This window comes from Malus domestica, chromosome 16 (assembly GCF_042453785.1).
Source record: "Malus domestica chromosome 16, GDT2T_hap1".
NCBI classification, from domain to species: domain Eukaryota; kingdom Viridiplantae; phylum Streptophyta; class Magnoliopsida; order Rosales; family Rosaceae; genus Malus; species Malus domestica.
The window spans coordinates 6,310,277-6,328,761 of NC_091676.1; the positions used below are offsets into that span (position 1 = coordinate 6,310,277).

The 18,485-nt window shown below is 37.4% G+C and overlaps 3 protein-coding genes across 3 annotated transcripts; all 3 read right to left on the minus strand.

Annotated features, from left to right (window-relative positions):
• Positions 1-720: 720 nt before the first annotated feature.
• On the minus strand, positions 721-3,221 carry LOC103431859 (uncharacterized). The gene is made up of 4 exons (XM_008370030.4): positions 2,293-3,221; positions 1,901-2,113; positions 1,721-1,812; positions 721-1,630 (listed from the first exon to the last, which is right to left on the minus strand). Exons 1-4 carry the CDS (start codon positions 3,058-3,060, stop codon positions 907-909), a joined length of 1,797 nt encoding a protein of 598 aa, XP_008368252.4. The 5' UTR covers positions 3,061-3,221; the 3' UTR covers positions 721-906.
• A 773-nt stretch (positions 3,222-3,994) lies between these two features.
• On the minus strand, positions 3,995-6,545 carry LOC103431860 (protein NONRESPONDING TO OXYLIPINS 2, mitochondrial). Its single transcript, XM_070815532.1, has 3 exons — positions 6,276-6,545; positions 5,844-5,962; positions 3,995-4,341 (listed from the first exon to the last, which is right to left on the minus strand). The coding sequence occupies exons 1-3, from the start codon at positions 6,449-6,451 to the stop codon at positions 4,322-4,324; spliced, it is 315 nt and encodes a 104-aa protein (XP_070671633.1). The 5' UTR covers positions 6,452-6,545; the 3' UTR covers positions 3,995-4,321.
• An 8,385-nt stretch (positions 6,546-14,930) lies between these two features.
• Positions 14,931-17,553, minus strand: LOC103403011 (polygalacturonase 1 beta-like protein 3). Its single transcript, XM_008341805.4, has 2 exons — positions 17,188-17,553; positions 14,931-17,029 (listed from the first exon to the last, which is right to left on the minus strand). Exons 1-2 carry the CDS (start codon positions 17,257-17,259, stop codon positions 15,191-15,193), a joined length of 1,911 nt encoding a protein of 636 aa, XP_008340027.3. The 5' UTR covers positions 17,260-17,553; the 3' UTR covers positions 14,931-15,190.
• Between the last annotated feature and the right edge of the window lie 932 nt (positions 17,554-18,485).

Sequence of the window (18,485 nt, forward strand, 5' to 3'; positions counted from 1 at the left end):
ACGAGGAGGGATGCATCGCACATATCGAGGTCAGCCATGCGCATGTAAAACAATGCTGGCTTTGTGTATGTTAAAACAATGCGAGCTCCGTTGATGCAAAAGGGGGTGGGTTTCTGGCACGCAAAATGATGCATACACCTTACATGCAAATCGACGTGAACCAGGCACATAAGACGAGGTGGGCTTCGCACACGCATAACAAGGCAAACTCCCGGATGCTCATAATATGAGTCGGGCCCCACGGCTATAAAAATATATTTTGAAGAACAAGAATATGATATTTTGTTGTAGTGGTAAGAGAAATAAAAGAAAACTTATTTTTCTTACCACTACAACAAACTATCATATTCATGTTCTTCAACATATATTTTTCCATGCAAAATCTAATATAATTCGTATTTAAATACTTATAATCAACAATTTAATACCTTAGTTTAAAGATATTTGAACTTCATTTTTTTTGTTAATTTTTCTTTTATTTAATTCTAAACTACATATTAATAAAACTATTTTGTCAACCAAAAGAGGGTGAAAGACTTTTTTTTTTTTTTTTTTTAGTCGGTTTGTAACAGAATGCATAAATGATTTGTGATTCAAATGATTTTTTTATTTATGATGATCTTCAAATGAATATTAAATAATTGAACGATCTAAATAAAACTACGTTATTATTAAGAAGCGGGATACATGCATTGTCCAAATGCGGAGATGCCCTTAACGTTGATGCCAAATTGACTAGGGAATAGGATTCCCTCCACAACTTTATTCACGTGTATTCTTCCACAAGTAAAATACACTACACCCTCTACTAACCACCTGAGTACATGCTAGTAAACATATGGAAATAAGAGATTCAATTCAACAAATAATGGTACTGCTAATACAAACACAACCAAGGCCAACACTTCAAGGATTCTTCACTTTGATCCTCAACTTTCGAGCCAACTGCGCTGCTTTCGGATGCACAGGCCGCTTGCTGCTGTCACACTGTTCTACTTCCACCCAATTAATCAATCTAAGAATGAGAGATTGAGGCACTTTTCGGATATCTTTATCCGTTGTCGTGCCTTTTGATTTCTTCATCCCCGTCTCCAATGCCTTCTCTATGAACTCCATAAACCAGTTCCCAGCTTCTGTTTCTATCTGCTCACTCAACCTGATTGTGTTGCTTAAGCTGCTTAAACTAGCAGAAGCCGGTTTCTTGTTTTCGTCGTTCTCACCAATGGTTTCAAGGCTCAGCTTTCCAAGCGGAGTGGATGGTGCTTTCGGCTTTTGATGTGTAGAGCTTCTCAGGAGCTTCTCAAACGTTGTCGTTTTCTGCTCGCTTCTTTCAGGAACGGCTGCAACCGATTTGTACAAAGCGCACCTTCTTTTCGATAGGTTCAATTTTGAGTTCACGGAGTTTTGAACAATTTCGTGCAAGACGGAATGGTCTTCATCATCTTGATCTTTATCTTTCTGCTGCTTAACTTTTGGAGTAGTCTGAGTCATTTCAGAAGCTGAAGTAGCTGCTTGAATCGATACCATATCGTTAACTGATTGGACGATTTGGTGATGGAATTCGAGGAATTTATCAAAGCAAGCTGATGGGGCATCCACTTTAGCTGTTCTGCTTAAGTTTGAGAACATCCTGCAAAAGCAAGCATTGGTATCTTAGCAAACAAATATCTCAAAGTTAAATTTTGCACTACCATAAGAAAAAGGAGGGTATTCGCTTTACTTGAGAGATCGAACAAGGGTATCGGTTGCTGAAGCCTCTCTGAGTGCATTAAGGGCAATCTTCTGAGCAGTCTCTCTATGCTGCACAGCTTCCTGCATAAACATAATCTCATCTCAAAACCCGAAAAATTTTGGTTTCGGTCATAAACTAGAAGGAACACTTGGAGATGAAAGTGCTTACTTTGCCGAGCAAGCTGAGCCTTCCTGGTAAATTCATGGGGAGGCAGAGGCTAGTGCTGTTTTCGTTGCACAAGTTACCAGGCTGAGGCTGCTGCTGAGAGTTCGTGTTCATGTCCTTCGAGTTGGAGGATTTCTGTGCAGCATCTCCAGCCACACTGAGTGAAGTTCCCACTCTTGCATTTCGCGGTGGTGGAGTTGAGGTCTTCTTTTTTTCCTACAATAAAACAAGAATTCACACTCTCAGCTACCAAATCCAACATACTTGAACAAACAAAATCCAAAAGTCTTCAACAAACAAAATCAAACATTCTTCAACAAACAAAAATTCTAATTAGTAGAAAAATCAATTGGTGAATCTCAGACAATACTACTAAAGAGGAGCAATGTACCTACAGCTGAGTTGAAGGGACTAATTGGGATCATTGGCTCTTGATCAGACACACTTCTACTCCTAGGAAATTTCGACATAAACGGCATGGCACAGCTTTTTCGCAATGCAGGGCTTTCGCCTCCCTTCGAATCCGCCATCTTAGCCAAAAGTCCACCACCAAACGAAGACCGAATGCCTGAATTCAACCCTCCATCTCTTCCCACTCTCCCCCTAATCATCGGAGACATCGACCCGTTTCTTCCACCACGCTCTTTAACCGGAGTGCACTGGTCGAAATCCAAAGGAACCGGCTTTAACACCATGGGAGACGAAACCCCATCAGTTCCATTAAGCCCTGTTCCCCAAGACCCCCTTCTAGTAGGCTTTGAATTCGACATTTGCTCGATCCTCTCTCCCTTCTCCCTCAGCCCCATTAGAGGTTCCGGTGTACCCATCAGAGGATGCCGGCCAGGGAGCGGTTTGGCTCCCTTCACCACCGGCACTGGCGACCCGGGCTCCAATCTGTCGACATATATAAACTGTCCCAGCTGCATTTTGTTACTGAGAACATAGTCGTTGTGTTCGGCGGGGAGGCTGACGTAGATTGAGTGGGAAGAATCGGAGACTTTTATGTAGAAGCCCTGTGTGGGCCAAAGACTCTTCTCGTCAAGGTCCGCCGGCACGATATCAGTGACCTGCAGAAGCGCGCTCCGGTGCTCGCCGGTGGGCTTGACCCCTGTGTTCATTCCGTCCATGAGCTTCAGTAGAATTCCCGGTGCCAAAGCTGCCATTTTTCGCCTTTTCGAGGTTGGAGAATCGGGAGGATGACGATCGTGGTCGGAAATTGAAAACCCAGGTGGCGATTTTCGATTTTGTGGAGTTGAAGATAGTTCTTAGTTCTCAAGGGTTTGAGGGTAAGAAGTAGGTGACGTTTAAGTTGACCGTTAGCAACGGGAGCTATGTGTGCCAAAAGGTTACTTTTTTAAAATTCAGAAAGTTTTGAACGTTGAGGCAACGGTCAGATTTTGCTGGTGCGTCACGTAATGTTTTTGAATTATCGGTGAAAAAAAGTCGATCAATAAATGATAAAACTATATTTGACACCGCCAAAAATGAATAATATCACGACTTTCTCCTTTCATTAAATTTAAATTTACCTAGATCCAAAAAAGGGGTGGGGGAAAGTTGTTTATTTATTAATTTGATTTTTGTTTGGATTTGATTTGAATTTTTATAGGGGCATAAAATGTGTCTAAAAATGTTTGAGAAGAGAAGATATTTGGTAAAGTTGTCCGACTAGTGCAATTCTCACATTGAATGCCTTCGGACGAGACTTAACTACATAAGAGATCTCATACTTTTGTAAAAAATTTCTTACAATTGATTTTCTACAAAATTTTTTTTAAAGAACCTCAGCAGTACGAGAAAATTTTGTGGATATGAAAAATATAAGTTACACCTATACTACCCAGTTGGGGAGACTTTTTCAACGTGCCGAGAACACAACCCATTATTATAATATCAGTGATTGAAATTGTTTTTCAAATATCCAACCACTTGTATTACGATACTTTGTGTACCGGACTGTGTTTTTGTCACATTGAAAAGTTAATACTACAAAGTTTGCAATATTTTCCCGCTATAAAAAATGAAAACTGAAATCTAACAATAAAATGGCTATCAAACGAGCTCTAAGGAAATCGACCATGTCGGAAAGTTCAAAGATTTTGTTTGTCATGATACAATAATGTATTGCAAACTTTATTGCCAATAAACCCGATAAGCATAACAGCCGATTTACCAATTGTTTCAAAAACAACAGTAAGCTAGTCGCAGAGTTGTAACAAGCTATTCCCGATCTCTTGTCTTCAAAATTTCGAACGAGGACATGCAGAATGTCAGGTCATCGTAACTACAGTCTGAAAAAACATTGAGAAAGAATGAAACGATAATCTACTTTTCAAGGTTACATTAAAGTTCAATTGCAAACAGAAACCTGTAAAGAAACAAACTCCGCGATCCCGTGTGTACCTAGAAACAGCTCAGGCCATGCTATAGTGGAGTAGCGAAACCTGCGATTGATGAAAATATGCAAGGTGAGAAAATGAAGGGAACCTAGAGGACATAGAATCATGATCCGTCAGATCTGGTAAGCAAGCCTCAGTGAGATAGTATTATTTGACATGGTTACAGACAACGCTCTCTGAAAGCAAACACCCATCAGTAAAGAAACCATTATCAACGGGAAATACGGGAAAGTGACCAGAGTTACCAAATTAAAAGATGAGTTGCCATATTAACAGAACCCTTAATTAACTTGGTACGTATTATCAATTAACAAAAGCATCGAAGTACACCTTTTTTTTACTCACCCTTGTATTTTCTTGTTTTTTCATACTTTCTGGTTGTGAGCTCAATCAATCACATAAAGATTCATCGATAAGTACAGGTAAAACCAACCCCCATCATCCAGATGAGGTAGTAGATTTCGAGCATCTAATATAAGGATGTCTAGGAAACTAAATGGATGACATTCAAAAAACCACGAGAGCAGCAAAATGATGTATATTAAACAATTGGAATGTCATTCTACCTATACATAAAGGTCGTACCCAGTGCACAAGGCTCCCGCTTTACGCAGGGTCTGGGAGAGGTGAATGTCGGCTAGCCTTACCCCCATTTATGAAGAGGCTGCTCCCAAGTCTCGAACCCGAGACCTACCGCTCATGGGTGAAGGCACTTGCCATCGCACCAAGTGCGACCTCTTCATTCTACCTATACATAATAGAACAAATTCCAGAGTCGAGATATTTGTCTCCCTTCCTTCCTTGTGTCACAAGAATATGTATGACGAATACTAAGAACAATGCATTCTTAGCTACTTATTTTGCTCCAGCAATTTTTAACATACTACATGCTGCTGAGCTCGATGCTCTAGAGCATTATTTTCCCTCTCCTAGGGAAGATTTACAGAGATCTAAAAAATCTGACTCACCATGCAACTTAGCCATCTGTATCGAATATAAGAAATGCTATAACTTAAGTTACTATATTGATTCTCTGGTTAACGTTCCCACGGAAAAATAAACAACAGAGTAAACAATGAGGTCATATTTAGTAGTTTTGCAAAATTGATAGGCAGACATTGCGCTCAGCAAGAAGAGATCTTGCTAAAGCACAACTCCAACCGACCAATATTAAAAGGCATGATGAGACTTGTAATTTGCAAGCACAATGCAACCCCTTAAAACTAGGTGCAGCATCAAACATCAATAACACGCAGGTCCATCTCAACTCACTTGAAAGACAGGTAATAAGACACATTTCATAACTCACACCCTCTTCTGCAGTACAAATACATTTCCGTTCATGGCATGGTAAGTTGGTAACAAGGATGTTCCAACATAAAACGCCTATTCATTTTCAGAGAGTACAACTCTGACTAACAAGATTATCGAAGAGGGACGTGCTGGATTCTCGGAAATGATCAATGATAATATGCAACAACGTTAAAAAACATATGACACTTACATAATCCACTGTATGAAAACAAACGTAAAATTCAGAAAAGTACCTTCTGATAGGCACCCCCAGCTGGTGTTGTGCAAAGACAGGAGCGACGTCAACAAGGCAGAAGCGGTAGCACTGTGCAACGGGATCAACGACTGCGCACCGCCCAACTCCACCGGAAGCCTAAAATTGAAAAACACAAACTCTTTAAAACCTCCCAACACACATGTTTTAGTACCCACAACAAATAACAAGTTCATGAATTGAAAACAAACGATGTTTTGCTCAAATCACATTAAATTCATCTGTTTTCCTAATAATGCTCAAAATTTCAGTAAAATGAAGAATAAAAATCACTAATCATACAACCAAAACTTAAAAAAAAAAAAAAAAAACCCGGATCCCCAAAAGACCCAAAATTCAGTTTTCCATTGCATTTTTTCAATCAATTGCTAACATACGTAAAAAATCAAAGTTCCAAAAATAAAAACCGAACCTTGAGAACTTGAGCTTCTGGGCAGCGAGTCGAGGAGCAGAAGCGGGCTTGAGGGAAGTGAGTTCGGTTAGCTTGGAAGCTTTGGAGGCGAAAGGTGAAGACGGTGGACGGGAGAGTAGGGTTTTTGCAGAAGCTGAAGAGAATTGTAGGGTTCGCCTCGCGCAGTTAGCCGCCATGTCTGTTTCCCTCAACTCTTTTCCAAAGCTCGAAGCTTTGATCCTGGACCCAGAAGGAAGGAATCGATTTCGCAGACAAAGGATTGTTTGTGGGCTGAGTCTGAACATCTCTGGACCGAATGCCTATTGGCCCAACACTTTAAAGGCTGAGTGGGTGAGCCCATGGGCCTTTATTGAGCTCCTCAACTTATACAATTGGCACAAAATTGGAACTTGAAAAATCCGATCACAATCTCAGTTGGGCCCTTCTTTTTTGGGTAGCAGTTAGGGTGTCAATTATTATTTTATTACATTAAATTATTTTAATAAATATTTAATTTTTTAAATAAAATGCGTTTAATAATCAATTAAAAGTTTTTTGAGGTTGCTCTCAATTTTGGCAGTAAGGGTGAGGGCTGCCAATCTATGTCATGTCATATCAGATTTGACTTTTCAATTGGTAAACATTACTACTACCTTTTTTGACAGTAGTGCTGATTTGGACATTTTAACATTTTTCTTGGGATACTCTAATCGAAAATAGGGAAATAAAGAATGGATAACTTTGGAATGAAAAAAAGTGAGGAAAGGGAATTTGATTAACAACTCCCCTACTTAATTAACTTCCTTAAATTGAGTTATTCCATTATGAATTTTTAGATGATTTTATTACGGATTGCATGCAATTAAATGCAAGAGAAATCATAAATAGAATTCATTCCTTTTTTGTTTTGTTTTTATTACCGATAAGTAAATGAGTCCTAAGAAAATAATGAATGATGGAGATAAGAACATAGATATTCCAAAGCAAAAAGAAAATTTCTTTAATAGAAAACATAAATTAAAGTTATTTGTATGATGATGTCTGAGTTTTATATACGTAATAAAGACGGGGGAATAAAGAAGATATAATGATTAATAGGACAAATGCATGGAATTTTTAAAATAATAACAACTAAATATTGGAACAATTTTCAGCTTTTTATTTTCTTTCAGCTTTTAAACATTGTATATAACTTTATATAGATCCTCATTTACTCATCTGCAAATTACAATGCCTCTTGGATAAGGACACCACGTTTTCATTTGCTTTTGCAAAAGAGAAGCTAATCCTAATTAGACATTTTATATTAGTAGTGTTAAGTATACATACAATCATAATTTGTTGACCATGTACCTTCTTACTTTTTTTTTTTAACAAACTATATTATCTACACTAGGGAGTGAAGAGTGAGTTAAGCCTCACAAGGACTAGTAATAATGTGGTTTAAATTCGCTTTTGACGAAAATCGAATTTAAGATCTCTCACTTATTATTAGTGAAAAGAAATACTACTAGACCTAATACTAAATTGGCCTTTTGACCTTTTGATTAACAATCCAACTAACATACTTTGAGATGGAAGACATACCATTTTACTGTTGTCTTTTGACTTTGAGCAAGTGAAACAGCCGCTACATAAATCTTTCTTTTTAAAGAGTAGGATATTGGTGCATAATGTATTTAAAAGAATAAAATTGTACTATTTTAGCATAAGAGCTTAAAGACATTTTGCCAATCCATCTATTGTAAATTGTATTTTACTATTTGGTAAAATTTCTCATTTTTTAAGCCTCCATAGAAAACTTAGAGCAAAAGTTGCGGTAGGGAAGGAGTAAGGAGAAACACTTCAACTCCTCCTCCTCCTCTCTGCTCCATTCCCTCTTTTTCATTTTTTTCATTTATTGTGGCCAATAATAGTCCTTTTTGTGGTGATTAAGTTTGTGTCTAAACTTGTTTAGATTTGAGTTATCCATCACTTATTTTTTTGTCCCTTTTCAATCCAATCATTCTCTCAAAATCCTCTTTCTTAGGTTTTTTTTTTTTTTTTTTTTTATAGGAAAACTAACGAAAATTTCCAAAAAACTTTTTTTTAAAGGTATAGTGAATAGTGCAAGTTAAAGGTAAAAATGTGGTTTTTCGTTAAAAGTGAACAAAACCGTGAGTATTTTGTTAAAACTCCCTCTTTTTTCTTCTTCTAGTAGTGTGGGTTTGGAAAGAGATGGGGCTGAATTTTCCTAAAATGGGGTTTGTATGTTATACTGTTGCTGTTGTTCGTGTTAGATTTCTCTTTTGGGTTTGTGTCTTTTGTTCACGTCTCATGGGGGCGTTGGTGCAGTTTATCCTTATGCAACCGGTAACTTGGTTGGTAGTTTTGTGTTCAAAGTCTTTATCGTAGTGGTCACTATTTGTTTCTTTTGTAGTCCCTCTTTTGAGTCGGTGTTGCTTGTATGAAGAGTGTACCCTTATTGGTTTTGTTGGCGATTTTGTTGGAGAGTCTCCCACGAGACGGATTATGAAGTGATTGAATTTCTAATTGACGGGATTGAAGTTATTTTGGCTTTGGAGTGTTGTATGTGTTAAATTGGCCAAGTTGGCCTTATTTTTTTGTTTTGAAGTGATTTCATCCAAGATGTCCTGTTTGAAGTTTGTACTTTTAAAAAAAAAATGCTAATAAAGCCATTATCGTTTCACCTCAAAAAACAAAAAAATACTCACAATTTAGGATGTGTCTAGATGTCCGGACTTAAGAATTTCTTCTATAAAAAGGAATAGTCGGAATATATATGACCTACAGGGATAAAAAGCTTAGTACAAAGGCTTAAAATAAACTGATTCGCATTCAAATATTCTTGAGCTAGTGTTTAAAGCATTTGCTTTTTATTCCAGACTAAACCAATAGTTAAATGATATGGAATATATAAATTTTGAATTCATTTTTGTTTTACTGTTTGTTACATCACTAAAGACATTACAGTCTAAAGCCAGTCATAACAATTGGACACCAGAGAGTTATGGGGTCGAGTCTGCAACATGCAGTTATAGCTAGTTGCATTTAATCCTAAACGAGATTTCTGAGAATTTGCTGAGATTGACCCAACACTCAAAATCAAAAACCATAAAGTTGTTTTCACCCTCCAACAACTTCTCTTCGCACTTCAAAGCGCACTGTTGCAGAACCCTAGCAGCAACATGATCTTTACCCGTCTCCATCTTGCATGCAGCATTTTGCGTTTACCCAACCAAAAAATATATTTCTTGTATGATTTTTTAGGAAAGACCTGCAACTAAAGGCTAGACAGTTCTGCTCATTGAAATACGATATGGAATAGATCTTACAAAATTGTATATCGGAAATGAAAAAGAGAGGAAAAGAGAAGATAATAGGGATTTTTTAATATATATATATATATATCACAATAATCAAAATCTAACAACTAAATATCTCGAAAAGATACTTCAGAGCACCATAAAATATATCCGAAGATAATAATGTTTTTAACCATATGTATGTTGGAAATTTATGACAGGCAGAGAGTGGTTGGTCTGATGTCGTGTCTAAAAACTGGACATTGGTTTTATGACATGTTGGCAAAGGAAATGCAGAGCTTCCTCCCTAAACCTAAAGGGCTGCTGCTTCATATATATCATAGCTACCAAATTTCAGGCAAATAATAGTGATGGTCTTGGTTAATTTGTCTTGTCCGTGGACTGTGGTCCAGCTATATACATACTAGAACCAGCAGGCTGCAGCTAGGTAGTTGAGATCCCAACCTCCTCCTTTAAATCTCCTATATGTATAAACCCTAATCGATCGAACCCAGGAACCCTACTTTTTGTGCATGCATGGAAACTGAAAAGCAGATATGCCGGGATATGTTTGTTGGTCCACCAATATAATAGCATCAGCAGCTAGGTAGTTGAGAAAACCCCAACCTCCTCCTTTGAAGCTCCTATCTGTATAAATCCTAATTGATCGAACCCAAGAAGGTTCTTGAAGTTTAATTTCTACTGCGGTTAACTGTGCATGCATATATACGTGGAGTCATAAAGCCTGAGTCATGCACATTTGAGAGCAATGTGTGTGGTATAGGTTGAAACTTGAAATAATAGTAACAAAAATAATCGAGCCTCCCTATTAGGTAAACAAATTAAACGTCTGTCCTCGAGGAAGGTACTCGAATTAAAGAACAAGTCCTTTGCTAAATAGCAATGTAAATGAAATGAAAGAAATAAATAAATAAAACACGTACGGAGTTGTCCATTAAAAATTATTTGTAGTAGCTTGCCATTATAACTTTACCCTGATAATGCTCTTTAGCAAACTATATTCTTGATTTAAATTTAGGCAAATTTTACTTTGATAATCCTCCTTCTTTGTTCAGTTACTTGTTTGTGAGTATCTACTTGGTATGACCCAGTTAGTTTTGTTTGAGCTTTTGCTTTTGTGGATGCAAATTTCCGTCTTCTTCTTCTTGGACGAAAATGCATCTGCAAAACAATTAACATCTAAGCTCAAGGCCAAGAGCATCACGCACCCACGATGAATGAGGGTGGGGGGTTTTGGCCGAAGAACCTCTGATGCCAAAGTTAGAATTTGAGAGAAAAAGTGTTTAGAGAATTTTAGGAGAAGAATTGACTTATGTTTTTGGAGAAATAAGAGTGTTTATATAGGGGTGTGGCCGGCCCTCTTTGGAGAGAAGGTGTCCGGCCACTTATGGTGGTTTTTGGCTCTAATTGGAAGATATTATGTCAAAATAATATCTTGCAATCAATTAGGAAATTAATTAATTAATTAGGAAATTAATCAATTAATTTAGGTAATTAATCCTAATTTGAATGAATAATTGAGGGTTACCTTATGGGAAGGATTTGATGAGGATGGATGAAATAGGTTTTGAATAAATACCTATTTTTGATTACTTTTGACCTTGATTGAGTTGTGATTGTCCTCTGCTTGCGTGTTGGAGTTCCGGTGTGCCTCAAGGGTAATTTTGTCTTTTTATCAAAAAATCCACGTGTCACCACCATATTTCTCTTGATTATTTTTGGCACCACACTTTTACCACCATTTTTCAACAAAAAAAAGAGTAGGAATAACGATAAGTTACCTCAGTTTAAAGGGGTAGTGAGCAAAAGTCTTTGTAACTCATTTGCTTAATAACATTCGCTCATGCGTTTTGCGCTCATTCTTCCTCCCGCAATATCGTTTGTGTAGTAATAAAAATTTTGAAACTTTAACTTCTGTTAATTAGGTTCCTTGACCACGGTGATATCCAATTCCAGCCAAATGAATGATTTGACATGCTTGAAAATGAATAGCCATGCATGCTTCAAACTTCAGGCCCAAACTGAAATTGGATGCGATATTTTTATCTTATATTATCCACCTCTAAATTCTATTTGATTTTGAACCTTGATAAAGTATATGAATTTGTTTGAAAGTGTTTTTAAAATTACTGAAAGTGTTTTTAGTAAAATTATTTTTGGGTTTCAAAAACATTTAAATGTTTTTTGCAAGAATCACCAATCATGGACTTCTTTTAGAAAACACTTAAAGTGCATCTTCAGGATTCACTTAGATTTTTACTAAGGATTGGTTCCAAAAATAATTTCATCAAAAACACTTTCAACAATTTTATATCAGTTCCAAACGAGCCTTACATCCGCCATACTTTCGCTTTCCATGATAAGTAATGGTTGTTGCGCATCCACCATTAAACCTATATTCAAAATTTTAAATGAACATTCTAATGTCAATATTTAGGCTGATAAAGTTAGAGACAAACTTGCATGTTGTTCCTATTAATTTAAGGAAAACTAATGAAAATGGTTTGAAAATTTTGAGTTTTAATGATAAGGACAAAATAAATGATATAGTGAATAGTACCAAGATTGACTTTTTAAGTGTAAAAATGTGATTTTTCGTTAAAACGAACAGTACCGAAAGCTTTTTGTTAATATTTCCATTAATTTATTACTATTTGCAATATAATATCATGATTATATTGGTTTTAAAATGTCAAAATAATTAATCATACAATGTATATAAAACAAATATGAAATGATTTCTACAAAAATTTAGAAAGAAATATTAAAAAATAAAAAAATAGACACATACGAATCACACACTCACATGAGAACTTTTTAGTGTGTGGGGAACACAATTTGGTACATCAAGTGTTATAATACAACTGGTTAGAAATTTTTTGTTTTAAATATTCAACTACTTGTATTATAACATTTGGTGTACCGAGCTATATTCCCAGCACAATTAAAAATCCCTCCACTCACACACCATAGTGTACCAAATTATATTTTCAACACACTTAAAAATATCTCCACTCACACACCATGCCACTGGTTGTGCGTTGTATGCAACCTACCCAAGTTGGTACCATCATTTTTCACATTTCAAAATTCTTTTAAGCTTCGTTGTTTACTTTATTTGATTCTCAAGCAAGGCTCCTTGCCTCACCATTTCAAATATTATTGTCGGTTATATATTTGAAAAATCCCTCACAATATATGTATATATATATATATATATATATATATATATATATATGTGGAGTTTCGTATTGTTATACAAAAAATGTTAGCAACTCTCATTTTAATCTTTTCATTTTTCTCAAGTAACGTGTAAACCACTAGCGCTCAAAACTATAATTTTAATTATACTAAAATTTCACTTTTATTTTATAGGGCCAAAAAAGCCCTTGTGTTAACAATTAACATCTTTATATATATGTTTTCTTTGTTACTTTATTTAGTTTCACCATATTCACCGAGAAGACAATTTTACTGTGGATGTCTTTACTGTTTTACAGATTGAGTCATTCTTAACTGTGTGAAAAAGTTGAATCTGGATCCTAGTCGGATTCTCTTTGTAAGGATCTTGAGAATCAGTGAATCGTGTCTATTCATCATATATCATTCGGTCAGAAATTATTTTAAATATTTTTATTTAAAATTAAACACAAACAGTATTTGACATAAATTGACCACACGATATACGATAAACAGACACGATTTATGAATCTTTAGAATCCCCACCCAAATGATTCGAAAAGAATCTTGTTGGGAAAAAGTTAGAGCGCATTATATCCTTGCTTTCATGAGTTATCTTTCCAACTTTTGCATGTGGTCCAATATTTTAGTACATATTATCTCCTCTAAATTATTATAGCAGTTTTGAATCCTCTCCTCCTCTTAATAATAATTAAAAAAAAAAAAAAAACTAATGAAAAAGGCTTGAAAACTTTGAGTTTTAATGATAAGGACAAAATAAATGGTAAAGTGAATAGTACCAGGATTGACTTTTTAGTGTATAAATGTGGTTTTTCGTTAAAGTGAACAGTACCGGGTGCTTTTCGTTAAAGTTCCCGTTTTTTCCAGTCACTTTATTTTTTTTTTACGAATATTGAAGTGAATATAAACACTCCAAGTGGCAATATCCCAAAATATTACAGATTTTTCACATACAATCGTACAAACCAAAACCTTGTGTTGGTTAAAAAAGCCAAAGTTTTTGCCGTACTTCCTGTTAAAGATGTTGGGGGGTTAAATTGTGAATGACCAGCAAATCTGGACTCTTTCGAATAAACAAAATAAGAAAGAACACTGCCGCATGGGTCATAGCCTTCTCGTTTCCACAATTTGCGACATAGAAGAAAAGAAACTGCGTAGCACCTTGGACCACCTCATCTTTTACCCACACACATGGCCAAATCGGCCTCGGCCTTGTGTTGTATATACGTACGCGGTACACCAAAGACATATGAGATCGGGTGGTACTATTCACACACATTATTAACTTTTGATCGTCATACTAAAAAATTTGAAGAGAATTAAGAACTCAAATTAATAAAAAATGTGTGTGTAAAAAGAGTCGTAGATAGCATCACCCTAGCTATGTGATTTTGTATGCTACTACATTGCCACTTTATTTTCATATCAAATCATCTCTTTTAGCTGATTTTCAGTCACATGAGGAGTTAAAATTGTCTATATTTCCTCTCATACTCTTAGTTTGTTAACTTACGAGCATTCATCCTTGTAGCAAAATTTCGAGTTCGAATGCCTCTTCCTCAATATTCTTATTAAAAAGAAAAAAGGCGTTGTAGTCAAAATGGACTTTGAGATTAGCATAATTCATCACTTTTGTTATTCGAGATTTGAAATCAATAAAAGTAGTCACTGACTTTGTCCACCATTAATCATTTTAATAATTTCGTGAAAAATATATGTAAACAAGGACCAAATGAAAAAGTAGCCTCAATTTAATAAACAACGGGCTAAAATAATTTAACAAAAATTGAGGATATTTTTGCGATTTATTCCTTATTTAATGAAAATTTTAACGAAGCCAAAATGATTAACTAAAAGACTAGTTCTATCGATTTTAAATCTCAAAGACCAAAGTAAGGAGTTACGACAGTTTCAGAGACCATTTAGCTGAAAAGTCTAAAAAAATTTCATTTGCAATTCTCTCATCGTTTTATATTGGTTTGAATGCTATTTTGTTTTGGTTTTTTTCGAGCGGAATTTATTAATATTCAAATGAAAATGGACAAAGTCACAGAGCACCAACAAACAAATTAAAACAATTAATACAAAGTTATACACAATAATGTAATAAATTAATAAATAAACAATTATTGATATTTGATAGTATATATAGCTGAAATTCATTGCTCCATTGATTTGGGCTTCCAATTATTGGGGAAGCAACACTTACAATTTACCAAGGATTATATATCATAATTAAGACATATTCCAAATGTAAAAAAAAAAAAGGAAAAAAAAAATTACATACTTAATATAGTTAATTAAAAATGAAAAACTAACTCGAGTTCGAGCCATGGGGCTAACCTTTCTTAGCCTCAGGTTCGAACCCAAATTAACCAAACGGGCTAACCGTCCACGTCGTCATCACTATCAGTCAGCAATAGTCCAAGTCATATCATTTTGGAAGATCCAGTGGCAGACCTCGATCCGACCCGGACCCGAGCCCAAAGCCATAAACGATCCATGAGTCGGACTCCAAGCAGACGTGTCCAAGTGACAGATGGCAACACCGTGGTTGATCTTGGCCTTCGAAACCGGGTCCAAAAGATCCGCTTCGTAAACCCGAACTTTAGGAACAGAGTGACAGTAGTAGAGCAGGTACGGGAACATGCTCTGGTGGCACGACACGGACTGCGTGACTTTCCCGCCGTTGATTCCCTTCACCGATCCGATCATAACGTCGTGCTTCGCCCCGTTGACGTTCTCGGTGCTCCGAACAACAACGTTTCGGCCGAGGACGGTGGTGGCGAAGTCGATCATGTCCTCGGCGGACCCGACGCAGCGCTTGGTCTCGCCGGCGCTGGGGGCGCGCTCGCACTCCTGGAGGGCGTCGACGATGATCTTCTCCATCGTTGAGTTATCCGCCGCGTGGAAGATTTGCTTGAGGGCCGCGATTTTGGAAGTGGCAAATGGTAGTTTGGAGAGAATTGTCCGGGGCAGAAACGACCTTTTGGGCGTTTTATCTTGAATATCGGGCATTGGCATCACGACTCCCTTCTTGAGCATCGACTCCCGGAAGAATTTGCCCGGCTCCACCCATTTTTTTACCAAACTGCCACTAGCCGCCGCCATTGTCGCAGCCACTTTTTCAGAGCCGGCGCCGGCCTTGGTGTAGCTTTTGAAACTTACGGTCTCCTTTTTGGCGTAGTCTTTGAAAGTCGTGTTCGCGCCGTAGATCTTGAACCCGATTTCCTGCCCCTTGGCGCCCTGCCCATACCCGGTGAACTTATCGGACCCAACATTGAACGACTTGCCGTAATTCGTGAAATCCATCTTCTGGCCGTTGGAGTTCTTGGCGTACGATTGAAACGAGTCCTCGCCGACATTGGCACTGTCTCTGTAGCTGGTGAATGTCTCGACTCCGGCATTGCCTCCGTCGCCGTAGCTCCGGAAATTGTTAGTCGGATTGTTCTGGTCGTTTCCGTAATTATTGAACTTGTCGTTTGCTCCGTTACCGGATTGGCCGTAACCCGTGAACCCGGACCCGACTACATTGGCGCTAGTACCGTAGCCCGTGAACTCGTTCGGGGCCCCATTGGCGTTTTTGGAGTAGCTAGAGAACGATTGGTCGCCAGCGTTGGCGTTCTCACTGTAGCCCGTGAACCCGTGGGACCGCCCGTTTGAATCGTCCGAGTACGAGTTGAATCCGAGGTGGGGAACGTTCACCGAGTCGGCGTACTTCTTGAAGTCGCCGGCTCCGCCGGTGGATCCACCTGCGTAGCTGTTGAAGCTCTGGTCCACCACGTTCCCGTCGTTGGCGTAGCTGGTGAACTGGTCCTTGTGGTTGACTGAGTCGCGGCTGTACCGCCGGAAAGAGTCGACTGGGAGGTTCTCGCCGATCGAGTAGTTTTTGAACGAGTCGACTCCAGCGAGCCGATCCGTGCCGTAGTTGGTGAAGTTTTTGTCTGTGTAGACCGCGAAATTCGCGTTCTTGTCGTGCTTTTCGAGGCTCGGTGCCAAATCGGGGAAGCAGAGGAGATTGGCTGCGGAGCAGAACTCAGGCAGCCGAGTCGAGAGGCCGTTCTGAGCCGCTAACTTCGCGAAAGCCGCCGAGTCCACCGCGTTCAATGGGGAAGCCTTGGAGAGCAAAAACGACGGCTTCTCCGCGTCGTTTCGGACCTCCTTACTCCAGTAACGAACCAGATACGCCTTTGGCGAAAATGGGTTTTCGGCCGCGCCGGAGCTGCCACCGTTGGCGGCGAGAGCAACCTGCATTGTGTCATAACAATGGCAAATCGCTCAGAACAAGTTAAATTAAAGCACCCAGAAACAATGACAGTACGAACATTAATCAAATAGTATGAATTAATTCATAAATAAATAAAAGGATTAAATTTTATCTGGGTAGAGAAATATAGATGGCTTACATTGAGAGATGAGAAGAAGATAAAGAACAGAGAGAGAGGAGTCACAAGGCTGAGTTGTGTGTGCTGCTGCATTTTTCTTTATTTTTTATTTTTCTTTTTATTTTTTTGGGGGATCTATGTGTGTGAGAGAGAGAAAGAGAGGGAGGCTTGAGAATGTTATGTTGGTGGATTTGTTTGGTTTTAAGCAGGTATTTATATTGGTGTGGAAGAAAGAGGAGGGGATGTGTGACTGAGTGAGAGAGAGTGTGAGGGTTTGGGCTTTTGCTTTGTGCTTGGCTGCTACCATGGCCTACCTGCAAAATTTTAGGGCTATACAACTTAATAGAAATTAACACACCACACGAAATATGGCACGATGAGTTTTGCATGATGAATGAATATGAAAAAGAATCCCTTTTTCTTTAACATAAATGAATATCCAACGTAGTTGTTATGTTGGAAAATAATTATTTATTTAATTTAGTGTTTAGATTTGGACTTAACGCATTAGAATTAGGTTTTCGTTTCCTTACTTATTAGGGTTTAGTGTTAGTTTATTATAAACAGTAGTCTTTACAGCTTATGTAGCCGTCTCAGCAATTTGTAGTCTTCTGTTTCATTTTAGTTAATAAAGTTTTATATTTTGTTTGTCCGTCGTGTACTCTAATTTTCAACTTGTTATTATGTCATCTCACAATTTGTAGATTATGTCATCTCACAATCTGACGTTAATTCTGATGCTAACATTATAAAATATTGTGGCAAAAATATGAAGTGTCAGAGAGTTCATGGAGAGTTTACTTAACATTTCTCCTCCTACAATATAGAAAGAAAAAAAAACAAGCGGTTTTCCATATACAAAAATGTAAAATCCAGTACCTAAAAATCCTAAGGAGCAAATTAATTAACTCTACAAAAAATTTTTCAACGCATCAAAAACACTTCTGAATCAATAAGTATATCAAACCGTGTTTTCTGTATAATAAAAAATTTCTCGTGTAATGCTGAGGAGGAGGAATGTCATATATTTAATAGAAAATCTTATGGCATGACTTGGACTTGAAGTCTTCAAAACTTTACATTCTCCTCTTAAATTGTCCGTGAAATTTACGAAAGACAAAGATTACAATTTACTAGGGCAACTTAAATTTCCCATAAGGAGAATATCTAGCTGTAATCAATAACAATCCACTTTAATTTGATTTGATCAGACGGCAGTCAATAAACATTCTAGAATTTTGTCCTTGCATAACATGTACACGTCAACAATATTAAAATGTTTATTCAAAATAAATCACAAAAGCTTTTGTCTAAAATTG